The sequence below is a fragment of the Oncorhynchus masou genome, chromosome 18, assembly GCF_036934945.1.
Source record: "Oncorhynchus masou masou isolate Uvic2021 chromosome 18, UVic_Omas_1.1, whole genome shotgun sequence".
Lineage (NCBI taxonomy): Eukaryota > Metazoa > Chordata > Actinopteri > Salmoniformes > Salmonidae > Oncorhynchus > Oncorhynchus masou.
The window spans coordinates 12863048-12881900 of record NC_088229.1 but is presented as its reverse complement, the minus strand read 5'-3'; the positions used below and the strand labels follow the sequence as shown (position 1 = coordinate 12881900).

The 18853-nt window shown below is 41.3% G+C and overlaps 2 protein-coding genes and 1 long non-coding RNA gene across 8 annotated transcripts in view; 1 reads left to right on the top strand and 2 right to left on the bottom strand.

The window, feature by feature from the left end:
- The window catches only part of LOC135503993 (rho GTPase-activating protein 4-like), a 40797-nt gene extending 34218 nt beyond the window's left edge, over positions 1–6579 (bottom strand). For 2 of the 6 annotated variants that reach the window (XM_064922219.1, XM_064922224.1), the window contains exons 1-2: positions 6383–6579; positions 4282–4406 (exon numbers count right to left, since the gene is read on the bottom strand). In XM_064922219.1, coding sequence (XP_064778291.1) covers positions 4282–4291 — 10 coding nt within the window. In that variant the 5' untranslated portion in view covers positions 4292–4406; positions 6383–6579. Of the gene's footprint in view, positions 1–1422; positions 1474–4281; positions 4407–4737; positions 4907–6382 lie in introns of those variants that run through there. The other 4 variants (XM_064922222.1, XM_064922220.1, XM_064922221.1 and 1 more) reach the window with 4 other exon arrangements.
- Positions 6580–13769: 7190 nt separating this feature from the next.
- LOC135503992 (uncharacterized) lies at positions 13770–14128 on the top strand. Its single transcript, XR_010450045.1, has 3 exons — positions 13770–13845; positions 13881–14053; positions 14092–14128. It is a non-coding gene; the product is annotated as an uncharacterized LOC135503992 (long non-coding RNA).
- A 296-nt stretch (positions 14129–14424) lies between these two features.
- LOC135503991 (N-alpha-acetyltransferase 10-like) lies at positions 14425–18778 on the bottom strand. Its single transcript, XM_064922218.1, has 8 exons — positions 18547–18778; positions 16601–16699; positions 16340–16398; positions 16210–16255; positions 15899–16014; positions 15562–15606; positions 15155–15239; positions 14425–15004 (listed from the first exon to the last, which is right to left on the bottom strand). Exons 1-8 carry the CDS (start codon positions 18565–18567, stop codon positions 14819–14821), a joined length of 657 nt encoding a protein of 218 aa, XP_064778290.1. The 5' UTR covers positions 18568–18778; the 3' UTR covers positions 14425–14818.
- Between the last annotated feature and the right edge of the window lie 75 nt (positions 18779–18853).

Below are 18853 nucleotides of genomic sequence, written 5' to 3'. Positions count from 1 at the left end.
ACTCCCTGTTCACCCATGATTGCTTGGCCATGCACGCCTCCAACTCAATCATAAAGTTTGATTACCAACAACGATGAGTCAGCCTCCAGGGGGAGGTGAGGGCTCTGGGAGTGTGGTGCCAGGAAAATAACCTCTCACCCAATGTCAACAAAACAAAGGACATGATCGTGGACTTCAGGAAACAGCAGAGGGAGCACCCCCCTGATCCACATCGACGGGACACCAGTGGAGGAGGTGGAAAGTTCCTCGGTGTACACATCACAAACAAACTGAAATGGTCCACCCAACCACACAGACAGAGCGGTGAAGAAGGTACAACAGCACCTCTTCAACCTCAAGAGGCAGAAGAAAATTCGCTCGTCACCAAAAACCCTCACAAACTTTTACTGATGCACAATTGAGAGCATCCTGTCGGGCTGTATCACCGCCTGGTACGGCAACTGCACCGCCCACAACCGCAGGTCTCTCCAGAGGGTGGTGAGGTCTGCACAACACATCATCGGGGGCAAACTACCTGCCTCCCAGGACACCAATGGCACCCGATGTCACAGGAAAGGCCAAAAAGATCATCAGGACAACCACCCAAGCCACTGTCTGTTCACCCCACTATCATCCAGAAGGTGAGGTTGCATCAAAGCTGGTACCGAGAGACTGAAAAACAGCTTCTATCTCAAGACCATCAGACTGTTAAAACAGCCATCACTAGCACAGTCTGTCTATGTTGCCTACATAGAGAGACTTGAAATAATTGGCCAATTTAATAAACGGAACACTCGTGACTTTAATAATGTCACTTTAATAATATTTACACATTTTGCATTACTCATCTCCTATGTATATACTGTATTCTATACTATCTACTGTATCTCAGTCTATGCTGCTCTGAAATTGCTCATCCATATATTTATATATTCTTAATTCCATTCCTTTACTTAGATGTGTGTATTAGGTATTTGCGAAATCAGAACTAAAAGCACAAGCATTTCGCTACACCCGCAATAACATCTGCTAAACACGTGTATGTGACAAATACAATTTGATTTAATTTGGGTTCCATTTACTTTGCTAGGTTGAAGTAATTTGAGATTAAATTAACCACACGAAATCGAGATTGGATTTGACATAAAAATGTTAAGGAATCTTGGTAATACACTTTTGTAAATTGAATCAAACAATATTTTTGTTTTGTTTTACAGTGTAACGTTATAGTCTCCCAACATGTTGATAGCGAGCTCGCAGCCCACCTATGAGTAGCTCGCCAAACGATTCTGAAAGTACCATTTTCACTTGTTCCATCGTAAACTGTCATACACAAATCTCACAACTATGAGACACCGTAAACTCCCAGCTACTATCTAATCAACACAACAACATTGACATTATCCCACAATATCTGCAAATTAATTTCCAGCAATATTATACCCGTCTGTCTTTGTGATGCGCGCGTCTGTTTATCACTCCGTGTGTAGCCAGTTGATGTGATAATCAACTTGTGGTTTGACAGAAGTACTTTCCGCAAAACCTTCTCAATTAAATGTTAACTGTAAAGCAGTCTTACCTGGCAGAAGTATATTATGAGTAAGTATATAATTTGTATCTATTATTTGCACACTTTGCCATGAAATGAGCAGCAGCAGTACAGAACCATCGCTAAACCTTCACATTAGATGGTAGATTCCTCACTCACTAGATGCACAATTAAAGGGCCAGATACACAAAAAGTGGAATACACAAAGAAAATCACAATTTTTCCAGACCTGAAAAAAATATGTATTTTGATGTGATTTAAGCATTGACATCGACTCAGAACATGCAATTTCCTTGTTTTTCTATTAACAATTTTAATTTTAAGAGTGAAAAATAAGTGAGAACATATTTTCTCAAATTATCAAACAGAATTTGGGGGGAAATCACAGATGTTATAGGGCCCCTCTTAGTTTATGAACCATTATTTTACCAGTGAGATTCACAGAACACATAGTGCACTACTTTCTCTTGTACACTAAGGACCCGGGAAAGAGTTGCAGGGTAGAGGAGAAGAGAATAATGTGCTATTTGATAACTGGAAGAAAAATAGTAGCTTGCGACATGTTACTATTTTTTAAAGTAGCTCTCGTGCTAGAAAAGGTTGGAGACCCCTGGTCTAAGTGAATCCTTACTCACTGTACCCATGCTTATTGGAGTATAGTCTAAGTGTGTGAAGTTAATGACCCTACATCGAGGCCCAAGTTCAATTGATTTCTAACACTTGAAAACCAATCTGTCATGTACTGTATGCTACACTTGCAGGTCCCTCCAATGACTTTGTCAACAACGTTCTATGACACTCATTACTTCCCTCGCTCTGTGACACTCTCCCTGTATTCACTACTACACTCCTATCCATAGTATCAGATACAGTCTGTGATCCACACCTGCTGTCTCTAACTCTGAATGATCAGCTATGAAAAGCCAACTGACATTTACCCCTGAGGTGCTGACCTGTTGCACCCTCTTCAACCACTGTTATTATTATTATCTGACCCTGCTGGTCTTCTATGAACGTTTGAACATCTTGGCCATGTTCTGTTATAATCTCCACCCGGCACAGCCAGAAGAGGACTGGCCACCCCCCAGAGCCTGGCTCCTCTCTAGGTTTCTTCCTAGGTTCTGGCCTTTCTAGGGAGTTTTTCCTAGCCACTGTGCTTCTACATCTGCATTGCTTGCTGTTTGAGATTTTAGGCTGTGTTTCTGTACAGCACTGTGTGACATCGGATGATGTGAAAATGCCTTATAAATACATTTTATTGATAGACTGAAAACAGTATTGTCTGTAACACATTTCCTAGTTGAACCCAGCCTGCCTCTGTTGCCTCTGAGAAAGCCAGCTGGTATGTAACGCACCACTCTGCTCATGCTGCTGCACACCTGTAGCATGCAGAAAGAGCAGCAGCAACATTTCAGATGCCTTATAAATAGTACTATACCACCGCCACAAGGCACACAACACTGCCACAGAGCGAATGTTTGTATAACACGCTCACTAATAGAGTAACTTTGCGTGACAATATGTAACTTATGTATGTGTTGGGGGAGAATCAACAGTACTGACAGCTCACACAATCCTTCAATTGTAGTTTACATGTTTTGTAGAATATATTGAATTATAGAAACTAAGCTCAACTTAAATCAGAAGTTTGAATGTATTGGTTATGACTGAGCAAGCCAGTCAGTATTTATTTTTGTTTCAATAGCCTTGGCCTGGTTTAGTTGAGCACAATATGGTGATGGGACATCATGTCTCTTTCTTCCTCTCTCTAGGTTGGATCTGGAGTGGTTAACATGCCAAATAAAGGAGAGAAAATATTTCTTTATGGATTTGCTGCATTGCTGTTGTCTGTTTAAGCAATAAGGCACGAGGGGGTGTGGTATGTGGCCAATATACCATGGCTTAGGGCTGTTCTTACACACAACGCAATGCAGTGCCTGGATACAGCCCTTGGCTGTGGTATATTGGCCATGTACCATAACCCCTGAGGTGCCTTATTGCTATTATAAACTGGTTACCAACGTAAATAGAGCACTAAAAATAAATGTTTTGTCATACCTGTGGTATACAGTCTGATATACCACGGCTGTCAGCCAATCAGCATTCAGGGCTCGAACTAGCCAGTTTATAATGTTCCTTAGATACTGACTGCTAAAGGCCTGAGGGGTTGATAACCCCCTTGACCATTTAAATGCAGTTTAACTCCTTTATGCTTGTGCAGTTAGAATTGCTGTCTTTCCTCCTTCTCTGTTGGCATTTAACAATACAATATGGCAAAGCTTTATTCATACCCTTATTTATTAACTGAGAGCTCAAGCAGTCACTATAGGATAAGTGCCTGAGATGTTGGTTCTGAACTGCATTCAAATTGCCTTTCATGAAATGAATAGTTCATATTATTGGCTTCTCTCTCTTTCTATGCTGTCACTAATCCTCCCAGAGACCTCTCGTGATCTTTAAAAAGAGGAAGACAGGTGGGGTGCTTCCTGTGTCGGGGGCGAGGGCACACACTAGTGGTGCGCAGGTCAGCTGTTTGTTCAACCGTACCCGCCTGCAATTGCTAGTAACCCATCAGCAACTATATACTGGGTATACCAAAGCTTAGTAACCCCTTCCTAATATTGAAGGTCTACAGCAGCCTCAACAGCACTCTGTAAGGGTAGCACCATGATGTAGCTGGAGGACAGCAAGCTTCTGTCATCCTCTGGGTACATTGACTTCAATACAAAACCTAGGAGGCTCATGGTTCTCACCTCCTTCCATAGACTTACACAGTAGTTATGACAACTTCAGGAGGACGTCCTCCAACCTATCAGAGCTCTTGCAGCTGATATGTTGTCCACCCAATCACCCAGAGGATCAGATAATGAATTTACTCCTGAAAGCATAAGCTACAGTTAGCTAGCACCGCAGTACATAACATGTGGTGAGTAGACTCAAAGAGATAGAATGACAATAGTTGAACAGTTTTGAACAAATATATTTATTACAAAATAAAAAGCAAGAGATACATTTAGCTTCATTTTCACTTACTAGCTAGCAAATGCAGCTAACTAGCTAGTTTAGCCTACTCAAACACCAGCTCAATTATGTTATTTTACCTTTATTTAACTAGGCAAGTCAGTTATGAACAAATTCTTATTTTCAATGACAGCATAGGAACAGCGAGTTAACTGCCTTGTCAAGGGGCTGAACGACAGATGTTTTACCTTGTCAGCTCAGGGATTCAATCTTGCAACCTTTCAGTTACTAGTCCAACGCTCTAACCGCTAGTCTCCCTGCCGCCCCGCCTTAAACAGAGGGATGCTATGTTAGCTAGCTGCAATTGCTCGTAACCCATCCGCAACCCCCCTTCTATACACCTTGTAACGTTAGCTGGCTAGCCAGTTCAAATAATGACCATATCATAGATGACACTGTCTTAACTTTAGATACTTTTTTATTCATTATTACAGGAAAATAAACTCACAACAATATCATTATTTACAAGTTAATGGTGAGCTAATGACAGAAAATAGCTTACGGTTGTGAGTGTGACGAAATAAAACAGTGCATTATACCAGAGAATTTGAGAACTTTCGTCGCAAGCTCGTCGGGTAACCATGACAACGGGCGCAGCGACAGGGTCAAAGTTGAACTTTTTTCATCTGTTGTAGACAATGAAACAGACAGTTGCAGCGAAGGTCTACAGACATTCCACCCGAATATAAATTAAAATGTCGTTTTGACCAGCTACACTTGTCGCATTCTAATTGTCTACAGACATGTCGATAGACAAAGTATAAACCCGTATAAGGTATTGTTTTATCTTTATTCAACCCGCCCGCCCAAAATTTAATGACCCTAACCCCGCCTGCCCCGCGGTTCGGCGGGTTATGATGAGTCAACTCGCGCATCACAAACACACACTCATGATTCACGCACACACGCCCAAACACTTAAGCACGCACACACATACACACGCACTGAAGAGCAAAGCAGGAATCACTAACCATGAGTCACGAACTCACTTTCCTTCCTTCGCTCCCCCCTCTTTCTCCATCGCTCTCTCACTCTTCACTGCCAACTAACTTCCTCTTTTCTTTTCAAAAACCAAATTTCACTCATCAAAACTCTATTTCACACAGCTGTTTTAAACTGTTCCCAATTTCAGTTCCTTTCATTTATTTTTCAAAAGATAAACGTTCCCTGTGATTTCGTCTATCCATCTATAGATAGGTATAGGTAAATCTGTATATCTGCCTATAGTTTACGTTTAGATCCATTGCATTTCCCTTTGAAATGTGTAACAAATCTCATGTAACTTTATAATATGCCTTGAAGAACGTAGCTGTTGCACAGCATCTTCTTTTTACACGATTAGTCATCCTTTCCATCTCCCCTTCTCCATTCCTTCACTGCGTGATCATCATTGAATCATGCAACAGGAATTGGAGATTCTTGCCATCATCATCAGGATACAGGGCACTACCAGTATATCTCAACTGATATCCGCTGGTCAGTTTGAACTGTTATAAGGTACTGTACATGTCTTTCCTATACAGCTGTACTAATGTGGTGTATTTCGGTGTATCGTCCAGCCACAACCACATACTTCACAGTGGGGTGAGTCTGAGATACACATCAAGATATACTGTAGTTATTGCTGTCAAACAGCAGATAAACCACATTCAGAGCAAGTAGAGAAAGCAGAACCCCTGTCTAACATTCAGGTAATTACAGTACTCCTAAACGTGTATAGCAACACACAACAGACATGGTCTAATTCAAACAAGACATGACATGCCACACAACATTCTTAAATATTGTGAAATGAATGTCCTAGTTATTCTGTTATGAAAATGAGATTCATACCTGACTGAGATTGTTTTTGACCGTCTTCTTTCCACACTGAGTAACGTTTATCTCCCAAAGATGACTTCTCCCTTCCTCCTTTTTACATTAAACACATAAATCTGGGTGAATGTCACGACCCTCCTTTCTCCCTCTCGGTTCTGTCGCTCCCTGACACACTTTCTAAAACACCCAGTGCCGGGTTGTGCAAGAGTGGTGGAGAGTCATTCTTCTAATTCAAGACACACCCCCTCCTCCTCCCTCATCGCTCTCTCCCCTATGACTTCATGTGTGTAGTAACACTTAAGCTGAGTAAGGGCTGTCTGCATCTATAATAAACTTATTGAGTAAAGAATATATATTATGGGAGCATTGCACTTGTGTAACACACCCAAAAGTCATGACATTAATCAGAACAAGTCATGACATTAATCAGAACAAGTCATTCTGTAGAAGCTATGAGAATAGAAAGGTTCAGTACTTTTGTGAAGTATCACAGCACAGTTGAAAAATAAATGGCAAATAGAAATCCAAAATGGATGATGCTAAGAGATAGATGGGAGGGGTTGAATGGAGCTGAAGGGTGGGACTAATAACAAGATAACCAATGTAAAACATACAGGGTCTGTACAATGTATATAGATTCAGAAATGTTGTGAAATTGCATAGTTACAAATAGAAATCAAACTGGATGGACATCAGAAATAGAGGAAGGACTAAAAACAAACAAAACATAACTATTGTAAAATAGATTGTGTCTGTAAAATGTGTATAAGATGTATAAACTGAAGGTAGAAGCCTAAGTGTTATTGTTTATTAGTTTACTGGTAGGGTTTGGGGGGAATAATAAAGGTATATTATTTTTTAAAGTATGTATATCTATGTAGGTATGTGTATGTAACTGTATGTACAGTTGAAGTCGGAAGTATACACTTACACTTAGGTTGGAGTCATTAAGACTTGTTTTTCAACATCTCGACAAATTTCTTGTTAACAAACTATAGTTTTGGCAAGTCGGTTAGGACATCTACTTTGTGCTTCACACAAGTAATTTTTCCAATAATTGTTTACAAACAGATTATTTCACTTATAATTAATTCACTGCATCACAATTTCAGTGGGTCAGAAGTTGACACACTATGTTGATTGCCTTTAAACAGCTTGGAAGATTCCAGAAAATGATGTCATGTCTTTAGAAGCTTCTGATAGGCTAATTGACATCATTTGAGTCAATTGGAGGTGTACCTGTGGATGTATTTCAAGGCCTACCTTCAAACTCAGTGCCTCTTTGCTTGACATCATGGGAAAATCAAAAGAAATCAGCCAAGACCTCAGAAAAACATTTAAGAATTATTTATTACAGCTTTGAATTATTTCATCACATTCCCAGAGGGGTCAGAAGTTTACATACACTCAATTAGTATTTGGTAGCATTGCCTTTAAGTTGTTTAACATGGGTCAAATGTTTCAGGTAGCCTTGCACAAGCTTCCCACAATAAATTGGGTAAATTATGGCCCATTCCTCCTGACAGAGCTGGTGTAACCGAGTCAGATTTGTAGGCCTCCTTGCTCACACACGCTTTTTAAGTTCTGCCCACACATTTTCTATAGGATTGAGGTTAGGGCTTTGTGATGGCCACTCCAATACCTTGACTTTCTTGTCCTTAAGCCATTTTGCCACAACTTTGGAAGTATGCTTGGGGTCATTGTCCATTTGTGACCAAACTTCCTGACTGATGTCTTGAGATGTTGTTTCAATATATCCACATAATTGTACCCCTCATGATGCCACCTATGTTGTGAAGTGCACCAGTTCCTAATGGAGCAAAGCACCCCCACAACATGATGCTGCCACCCTGTGCTTCACGGTTGGGATCGTGTTCTTCGGCTTGCAAGCCTCCCCCTTTTTCCACCAAATATAACGATGATCATTATTGCCAAACAGTTATATTTTTGTTTTGTCAGACCAGAAGACATTTCTCCAAAAAGTACGATCTTTGTCCCCATGTGCAGTTGCAAACCGTAGTCTGGCTTTTATATGGCTGTTTTGGAGCAGTGACTTCTTCCTTGCTGAGCGGCCTTTCAGGTTATGTTTATTTTTTAAACATTTTATTTCACCTTTATTTAACCAGGTAGGCTAGTTGAGAACAAGTTCTCATTTACAACTGCGACCTGGCCAAGATAAAGCATAGCAGTGTGAACAGACAACACAGAGTTACACATTGAGTAAACAATTAACAAGTCAATAACACAGTAGAAAAAAAAGAGAGTCTATATACATTGTGTGCAAAAGGCATGAGGAGGTAGGCAAATAATTACAATTTTGCAGATTAACACTGGAGTGATAAATGATCAGATGGTCATGTACAGGTAGAGATATTGGTGTGCAAAAGAGCAGAAAAGTAAATAAATATAAACAGTATGGGGAAGAGGTAGGTAAAATTGGGTGGGCTATTTACCGATAGACTATGTACAGCTGCAGCGATCGGTTAGCTGCTCAGATAGCAGATGTTTGAAGTTAGTGAGGGATATAAAAGTCTCCAACTTCAGCGATTTTTGCAATTCGTTCCAGTCACAGGCAGCAGAGAACTGGAACAAAAGGCGGCCAAATGAGGTATTGGCTTTAGGGATGATCAGTGAGATACACCTGCTGGAGCGCGTGCTATGGGTGGGTGTTGCCATCTTGACCAGTGAACTGAGATAAGGCGGAGCTTTACCTAGCATTGACTTGTAGATGACCTGGAGCCAGTGGGTCTGGCGACGAATATGTAGCGAGGGCCAGCCAACTAGAGCATACAGGTCGCAGTGGTGGGTGTTATAAGGTGCTTTAGTAACAAAACGGATGGCACTGTGCACTGTGTTGGAAGCTATTTTGTAGATGACATCGTCGAAGTCGAGGATCGGTAGGATAGTCAGTTTTACTAGGGTAAGTTTGGCGGCGTGAGTGATGGAGGCTTTGTTGCGGAATAGAAAGCCGACTCGAGATTTGATTTTAGATTGGAGATGTTTGATATGAGTCTGGAAGGAGAGTTTACAGTCTAGCCAGACACCTAGATACTTATAGATGTCCACATATTCTAGGTCGGAACCATCCAGGGTGGTGATGCTAGTCGGGCGTGTGGGTGCAGGCAGCGAACGGTGGAAAAGCATGCGTTTTACTAGCGTTTAAGAGCAGTTGGAGGCCACGGATGGAGTGTTGTATGGCATTGAAGCTCGTTTGGAGGTTAGATAGCACAGTGTCCAAGGACGGAAGTATACAGAATGGTGTCGTCTGCGTAGAGGTGGATCAGGGAATCGCCCGCAGCAAGAGCAACATCATTGATATATACAGAGAAAAGAGTCGGCCCGAGAATTGAACCCTGTGGCACCCCTATAGAGACTGCCAGAGGACCGGACAGCATGCCCTCCAATTTGACACACTGAACTCTGTCTGCAAAGTAGTTGGTGAACCAGGCAAGGCAGTCATCAGAAAAACCGAGGCTACTGAGTCTGCCGATAAGAATATGGTGATTGACAGAGTCGAAAGCCTTGGCAAGGTCGATGAAGACGGCTGCACAGTACTGTCTTTTATCGATGGCGGTTATGATATCGTTTAGTACATTGAGCGTGGCTGAGGTGCACCCGTGACCGGCTCGGAAACCAGATTGCACAGCGGAGAAGGTACGGTGGGATTCGAGATGGTCAGTGACCTGTTTGCTGACTTGGCTTTCGAAGACCTTAGATAGGCAGGGCAGGATGGATATAGGTCTGTAACAGTTTGGGTCCAGGGTGTCTCCCCCTTTGAAGAGGGGGATGACTGCGGCAGCTTTCCAATCCTTGGGGATCTCAGACGATATGAAAGAGGTTGAACAGGCTGGTAATAGGGGTTGCGACAATGGCGGCAGATAGTTTCAGAAATGGAGGGTCCAGATTGTCAAGACCAGCTGATTTGTACGGGTCCAGGTTCTGCAGCTCTTTCAGAACATCTGCTATCTGGATTTGGATAAAGGAGAACCTGGAGAGGCGGGGGGGGGAGCTGTTGGCCATTCTTAGTTGGGACTGGTTTTACTGTTGGTATAGATGTTGGTATAGATTCTTTGTACCCGTTTCCTCCAGCATGTTCACAAAGTCCTTTGCTGTTGTTCTGGGATTGATTTACACTTTTCGCACCAAAGTACGTTCATCTGTAGGAGACAGAACGCGTCTCCTTCCTGAGCGGTATGATGGCTGAAATTGCTCCCAGGATTGGACAAGGCTTGTGGAGGTCTACAATTGGCTGATTTCTTTTGATTGTCCCATGATGTCAAGCAAAGAGGCACTGAGTTTGAAGGTATGCCTTGAAATACATCCACAGGTACACCTCCAATTGACTCAAATGATGTCAATTAGCCTATCAGAAGCTTCTAAAGACATGACATTTTCTGGAATTTTCCAAGCTGTTTAAAGGCACAGTCAACTTAGTGTATGTAAACTTCTGACTCACTGAAATTGTGATACAGTCAATTATAATTAAAATAATCTATCTGTAAACAATTTTTGGAAAAATGACTTGTGTCATGCACAAAGTAGATATCCTAAGCGACTTGCCAAAACTATAGTTTGTTAACAAGAAATTTGTGGAATGGTTGAAAAACTAGTTTTAATTAATGATTCCAACCTAAGTGTATGTAAACTTCCGAATTCAACTGTATGTATATATGTGTATATGTATGAATGTTTATGTATGCATATGTATGGGTATGTACGTGTATGTGTATGGATATATATATTTACCCCCAAATATATGGGAGATTGGTAATGATGCAGACAATTACATTGATGGAAGCAACAATCTTTTCGCAATATTAAGCTGATCCACCCCCCAAAAATAAAACAAAATAAAAAGTTACAAAAATCAGAACAAGTCATGACATCAGAACAAGTCATGACAAAATATATAATATAACATAATATAATCCTGTTACTATGCATGACTAGAGAGCAGTAGTTTGTTTGCTGTTGTAGCGAATGTTGTTAACCAGAAACATTGGTGTAGAATAATGTGAGTGAAGTTAGTGTTATCATGCCCTTGCAAGGTGTAAAGAAGCCAGAGAAGTAGTGTAAACAGCACTGCTTCTGGCTAAAAGAGATTTCCACTTTCTAAAAATGTATTTCCATTCCTCTTTGCAATACCAGCTAACTCTCAAAAACTCGTCTCACTTCTAACTTCCTCTGTGTTTCCTTCCTCTCCATCTGAAGGACCTTAAATAACTGACTCTAAACCTAAAGTTAAGTGGCTTAACTGATCTGTATCATAATAGACAGTGACTGAGTGATTTACTCAACTGGTGTTGAAAGCATACATGGGAGCCCTATTGACACTGTAAATAAACTGCAAACTAATTGCAAACTAATTTCATGAATGTTACTTGATAAAGGCTTGTCTTGTATTCTGTAAGGTCCTTAGCTTTTGACTTTTTAACTGATGGTTTAGATAAATGTCGTAGTTTGTTTCTTCAACATTCTGGAGAAGTGCTTCCTTTTGTGTTTAATTCTGACACCGTAAACTCTGCAAAATGAAACCACATTTTACTTAGTGTGCTAACAATCAGTAAATGCATTTTATTTGAGAGGGGAGGTCTCATTCTTATACTTTGATCATTTAAGAGAAAATAAAATGTTCAGTTTTAAATCTGGACGCCCTGCTAAAGACAGCATTATATGTACTTCAGCACCTCTTAAAACTTCTTTGGGATAGGGGGCAGTATTTTCACATCCGGATGTGCCCAAAGTAAACTGCCTGCTACTCAGGCCCAGAAGCTAGGATATGCATATTATTAGTAGGATAGCATTTGGATAGAAAACACTCTGAAGTTTCTAAAACCGTTTGAATAATGTCTGTGAGGAGTATAACATAACTTATTTGGCAGGCGAAACCCCGAGGACAAACCATCCAGGATTTTTTTTTGAGGCCTCTCTCTTTTCAATGCATTTTCAATGGGAATCTAGAATTCTAAGGCACTTGCTTGCAGTTCCTATCGCTTCCACTAGATATCAACAGTCTTTAGAAATTGGTTGATGTTTTTCCTTTGAGAAATGAAGACGTAGCCCTGTTCGGAACGAGGGTCAAGTGAAGTGTGCTGTTTGTTGGAGGCGCATGACCTGACAGCACTCTCCACTTTGTTTTCCTCTGGTATTGAACACAGTTTATCCCGTCTTAAATTTGATTGATTATTTACGTAAAAAAAATACCGAAAGTTGTGTTAGAAAAGTTGTTTGAAATTTTTGGACAAAGATTACAGGTAACTTATGAAATATTTTGTAGTCATGTTGCACGAGTTGGAACGAGTGTTTTTTCTGGATCAAACGTGCCAAATAAATGGATATTTTGGATATATAACGATGGAATTAATTGAACCAAAGGACCACTTGGGATGTCTATGGGACATATTGGAGTGCCAACAGAAAAAGCTCGTCAAAGGTATGAATTATATCTTTATTTATGAGTTTCGTGTCGCACCTGAAGGGTTGAAATATGATTGTCTGTGTTTGATGGGGTGTTATCCTCAGATAATAGCATGGTTTGCTTTCGCTGTAAAGCCTTTTTTGAAATCTGACACGTTGGCTGGATTAACAAGTGTAGCTTTAATTTGGTGTATTGCATGTGTGATTTCATGAAAGTTTAATATTTATAGTAATTCAATTTGAATTTGGCACTCTGCCATTTCACCAGATGTTGGTCAGGTGTGACGGTAGCGTCCCATCTAGCCTCGAGAGTTTAAAATGTGTGTGAGAAAGATAGCGCCACAAGGCAGGCTAAATACACGTGTGTGAAGGTGATAGATGCTCTGGGTTTGTTCCTATCATATCTCTGTCTGTTTGGTCAGTTCTATTGAAGAAAGGAACAGACCTGAATGCTTAGTTTGTTCTGTGCAACACATGCTTCTCAGTCAAGTAAAATATGGACTTTGTCAGCTCTATTCATTACATTTCTAATGGCAGCAATCAAAATGTAAGACTCGTTTATGAGTGCTGGTTGCAAAAACGCTATTATCTATTGGTCACTAAGAATTTCTCAAAATATTTTGTTACATTTTACTGGGCATCTCGTAAGCAAAGAAATACACTACAAAATGTATTACTTGAAACTTTTATTTTGAAGAATACTTAACAGACCTGATTTAGACACATCCAAAAACACTGGTTATGATTTCATGGGTGGGGTGGCCGACGATGAAGTACTAGTGACAACATCAAATATATATATATATTAAACTTATGGAACCAGTTGTGAATTTTAGCTCAAAATCCATTTTCATTCCAGTTCCAAAAACATTCCTTTCAACCAATTCTCAATTTGCTTTGTTTGTCACTAATGACAACAGAAAGTTATGGGGGAAAAAATATTACTGTACGGTGTATGCTCTAAAGGTCAAATATATTACTGTACAGTGTAAAGTAATATATATTACGGTGCAGTGTACACTGTAAAGATAATACATTACTGTAGAGTGTACACTGTAAAGGTCAAATATATTACTGTATGGTGTACGCTGTAAAGGTATAATATATTACTCTACTGTGTACACTGAAGGTAAAATACGTTCCTGTACGGTGTGAAGGTAAAATACGTTCCTGTACGGTGTGAAGGTAACATACGTTCCTGTACGGTGTGAAGGTAACATACGTTCCTGTACGGTGTGAAGGTAAAATACGTTCCTGTACGGTGTGAAGGTAACATACGTTCCTGTAACATACGTTCCTGTGTGAAGGTAACATACGTTCCTGTACGGTGTGAAGGTAACATACGAAGGGTAACATACGTTCCTGTACGGTGTGAAGGTAACATACGTTCCTGTACGGTGTGAAGGTAACATACGTTCCTGTACGGTGTGAAGGTAACATACGTTCCTGTACGGTGTGAAGGTAACATACGTTCCTGTACGGTGTGAAGGTAAAATACGTTCCTATGTGACGGTGTGAAGGTAACATACGTTCCTTCCTGTACGGTGTGAAGGTAACATATGTTCCTGTTGAAGGTAACATATGTTCCTGTACGGTGTGAAGGTAACATATGTTCCGGTGTGAAGGTAACATATGTTCCTGTACGGTGGTGTGAAGGTAACATATGTTCCTGTACGGTGTGAAGGTAACATATGTTCCTGTACGGTGTGAAGGTAACATACGTTCCTGTACGGTGTGAAGGTAACATGTGTTCCTGTACGGTGTGAAGGTAACATACGTTCCTGTACGGTGTGAAGGTAAAATACGTTCCTGTACGGTGTGAAGGTAAAATATGTTCCTGTACGGTGTGAAGGTAAAATATATATTACTGTACAGTATGTTGTAAAGGTAAGATATACAAAGTAACTGAGGTGAATAGTTGAAGATGAACACTGGGGAAGACTGAAGTCAAATCTGTTTTTTCCTATTTGGAAAGAGATAAAAAGTGTAATAAGTAACGGTGAAATTTAAAAATGGCTACTAAAGAGGTCAGAGTCATTGTGAATCAGAGGATGAATCTTTGACGTCTGTGCTCTCTGTTGCTTCGCTAACTTCACTGAGTTCTTTGCTCTCTCCGCCACTGTCCCTCTCTCCCTCTTTCTCCTGGTCACCGGGTGTGGTCATAGCAGTAAGGGTCTCCTGACCCAGTGCCTTCACTCCTGGCTTCCTCAACTGTGGGACCTAAAGACAGAAAAGACTGCAGTGTGTGGGGGTGTCTCTCTTAATGGTTTGGTGTAAGGTTGACCATACCCTTACGGCAGAGAGGATCCAATGTATACAAAACACTATCAAGCCATGCTGCTGGAAAGAAGGATAGGAGTTAAAACTCACCTCATCAGCCATGTGAGCTAGGTCTCTCTTCATGGCATAGGCATCCTCCCCATCTGCATAGTACTTGGGCTCTATTTCACTAATCCTATGGAGATTAATGAAAATGATTAGAATGTGAGTGGGGAATAGGATCAACACATTATACATGGACATTGATTGTGATTGTGGCACTGTAAACAATCCCTGGTTAAATAAGGGAAAAATAAATTAAATAAACCACCTCTGGATACATTTGAATTCTGCAGCAGAGACAATCATTTGGATGTATCAGTAGGGAATGTGACTCCACAGTTCCCGAGACAACCTCACTTTGACTACGAGGCTGACAAGCAACGTCTACCTTTACATAAGCACTTGCTTTAGGAGGGTTCGTTTAAACAAGTTAGGAGGAGCTCCATGTTACTTACTGGAATTTCAGTGTGTTGGAGTACAGGTGCAAGGCTGCTCGATTACTGCAGTAGGAGAACATGAAATGGATGCAATTCAAGTGCTTTGTGAACCAAAAAAATACAGATCAACAGGATAAAACCATACAAGTCACATTAAGAATGGTCTGAAAAACACTGTCTCACTGTATTCAAATTCTTTCGTCTATACTTCTCTAGACAACAGGAGAGTGATGCGTATTTAGCATTCCATTACAACAACTAATCTGGAAATTCTTATCGAAGAGCAATATACAAATGACTACAAATGGAACCATCTTATTGAACTCCAACACAGACATCCAGCACACTGCACTACCTTTTCCGGACATGAAGTGAGACATATTTGGCGTTGAAGTTTTCAATCATAGCTCGGCTGGCTTGGTCCATCAGCTTCTGAGCCAGACCCAGACGTCTGTGAGAGCGCTTGACAGCCTGAGAGACAGACAGACACAATCCAAACATTTGTTAACAATCCTTCCTGTCACTCAACAACTACAACTAAACAACCTGACAAGTGCTGCAGATGAGAGGTCCCCTCATCCTTCTCCAAGCTCCTCCATGGCCTACTGCCTATCCCATGTTGAAGCGACAAAGCGCTACAATGAACAGTACAGAACCAAGACTCACCAGGGATGTGATGTGACCATGGGGGACATCATCTGGATCCTCCTCCCTGCATGCCACACAAAAAGTGAGAGCTTGATAGACACTGACAAACAATGGCATGAGATAAGCTCTGTAGTTCATGTATACTCACATCTTGGCCAAAACATATCCCACTATTTTGCCATTCTCATCCTCAGCAATGTAGGAGAGCTGAAAGACGAACAAAAAGGTGATGTTAGATGCACAGACATCTAGAAACAACTAGCTAGACCTAAATCAAATGTTTCTCATTCCTCTTGATGAGTTAGATTACATTTTTCACTGATTGAATGCAAGAACAATGACTTGACTCAAGTGAAATGAATGAAGTGGCGATGGAGATGTCTGATGATGAAGAGGAACCCATATTAACCTGTGGCCAGGACAGTCCATGGTAGAAGTAATATTTCATCTGGTAGTTCTCTGGGAGACACAGCAGGTTGCAGTGCTGCATGTTCATAAGGTCCTCCGGCTGAGAAAACAGAACAAGATGTCACATGGTTTGGACACTGATTGAAACAATGGCACTACTACACGTGAGAAAAGGTACAACTAGAAGAGATGTCATGTCTGGACAGGGATTCAATCCAAATGTCACTAACTTTACTAGCTAGCTAACGAGTGGGGAATAGGATTAACACATTATACATGGACATTGATTGCGATTGTAGCACTGCAAACAATCCCTGGTTAAATAAGGGAAAAATAAATTAAATAAACAACCTCTGGATACATTTGAATTCTGCAGCAGAGACCATCATTTGGATGTATCAGTAGGGAATGTGACTCCACAGTTCCCGTTGCTTTCTCAACCCCGCCCTGTGCAACTGGGTACTGGACTTCCTAACGGGCCGCCCCCATGAGGGTAGGTAACAACATCGCCACCCCGCTGATCCTCAACACTGGGGCCCCACACGGGTGCGTTCTGAGCCCTCTCCTGTACTCCCTGTTCACCCACGACTGTGTGGCCATGCACGCTTCCAACTCAATTATCAAGTTTGCGGACGACACTACAGTGGTAGGCTTGATTACCAACAACGACGAGACGGCCTACAGGGAGGAGGTGAGGGCCCTCGGAGTGTGGTGTCAGGAAAATAACCTCACACTCAACGTCAACAAAACAAAGGAGAAGATTGGTCAGGAAACAGCAGAGGGAGCACCCCCCTATCCACATCGACGGGACAGTAGTGGAGAGGATAGTAAGTTAAGTTCCTCGGGGTACACATCACAGACAAACTGAATTGGACCATCCACACAGACAGCGTCGTGAAGAAGGCGCAGCAGCGCCTCTTCAACCTCAGAAGGCTGAAAAAATTAGGCTTGTCACCAAAAGCACTCACAAACTTCTACAGATGCACAATCGAGAGCATCCTGTCGGGCTGTATCACCGCCTGGTACGGCAACTGCTCCGCCCACAACTGTAAGGCTCTCCAGAGGGTAGGGAGGTTTGCACAACGCATCACCGGGGGCAAACCACCTGCCCGCCAGGACACCTCCACCACCCGATGTCACAGGAAGGACATAAAGATCATCAAGGACAACAACCACCTGAGCCACTGCCTGTTCACCCCGCTATCATCCAGAAGGCGAGGTCAGTACAGGTGCATCAAAGCAGGGACTGAGAGACTGAAAAACAGCTTCTATCTCAAGGCCATCAGACTGTTAAACAGCCACCACTAACATTGAGTGGCTGCTGCCAACACACTGACTCAACTCCAGACACTTTAATAAATGGAAATTGATGTAAAAATATATCACTAGCCATTTTAAACAATGCTACTTAATATAATGTTTACATACCCTACATTACTCATCTCATATGTATATACTGTACTCGATACCATCTATTGCATCTTGCCTATGCCGTCCTGTACCATCACTCATTCATATATCTTTATGTACATATTCTTTATCCCTTTACACTCGTGTGTATAAGGTAGTAGTTTTGGAATTGTTAGGTTAGATTACTCGTTGGTTATTGCTGCATTGTCGGAACTAGAAGCACAAGCATTTCGCTACACTCGAATTAACATCTGCTAACCATGTGCATGTGACAAATACATTTGATTTGATTTTTGATTTGAACGGAACTACACTTGAAAGTTGAACTAGCTACTCTTGTTCACTGTGTATCCAGCTAACTACCATAGTAGCAATCCATTTACGTAATAGCTAAATAAGCTAGCAGCAGTTTGACTTGACAAGCAAACGTGGAGCTATCACAAAGCCTTGCATTGTTATTATTAGGGATGGGTGGCTAGGTAACGTTTGTTAGCAAGCTAACACAGTGTTGCATGGTCGACTCGGCGGCTCACTTACCCTCGCGTTGCGAATATTCATGTTTTCTCCGACCGTCACAATTTCAGATGATGAAATGTATAAATTATGGAACCAAAGTGTTTTATGAACTCCTAACGTTGTCTATATATTATGTTTCAGATATGTTAGCTAGCTAAATTGTAGGGGAAGCATGCGATAAACCGGAAGGGGTTCAGAGGTGAGTCCCGCATCGAGTTGCGTGGGATTGGACTGGTTACGGCAGAAATAATGAAATAGAACCTCCAACACCCAATGTGGACAAGAAAGCATTTTGACGGACAAATCAGAGAAGGCACACTTGATTAGT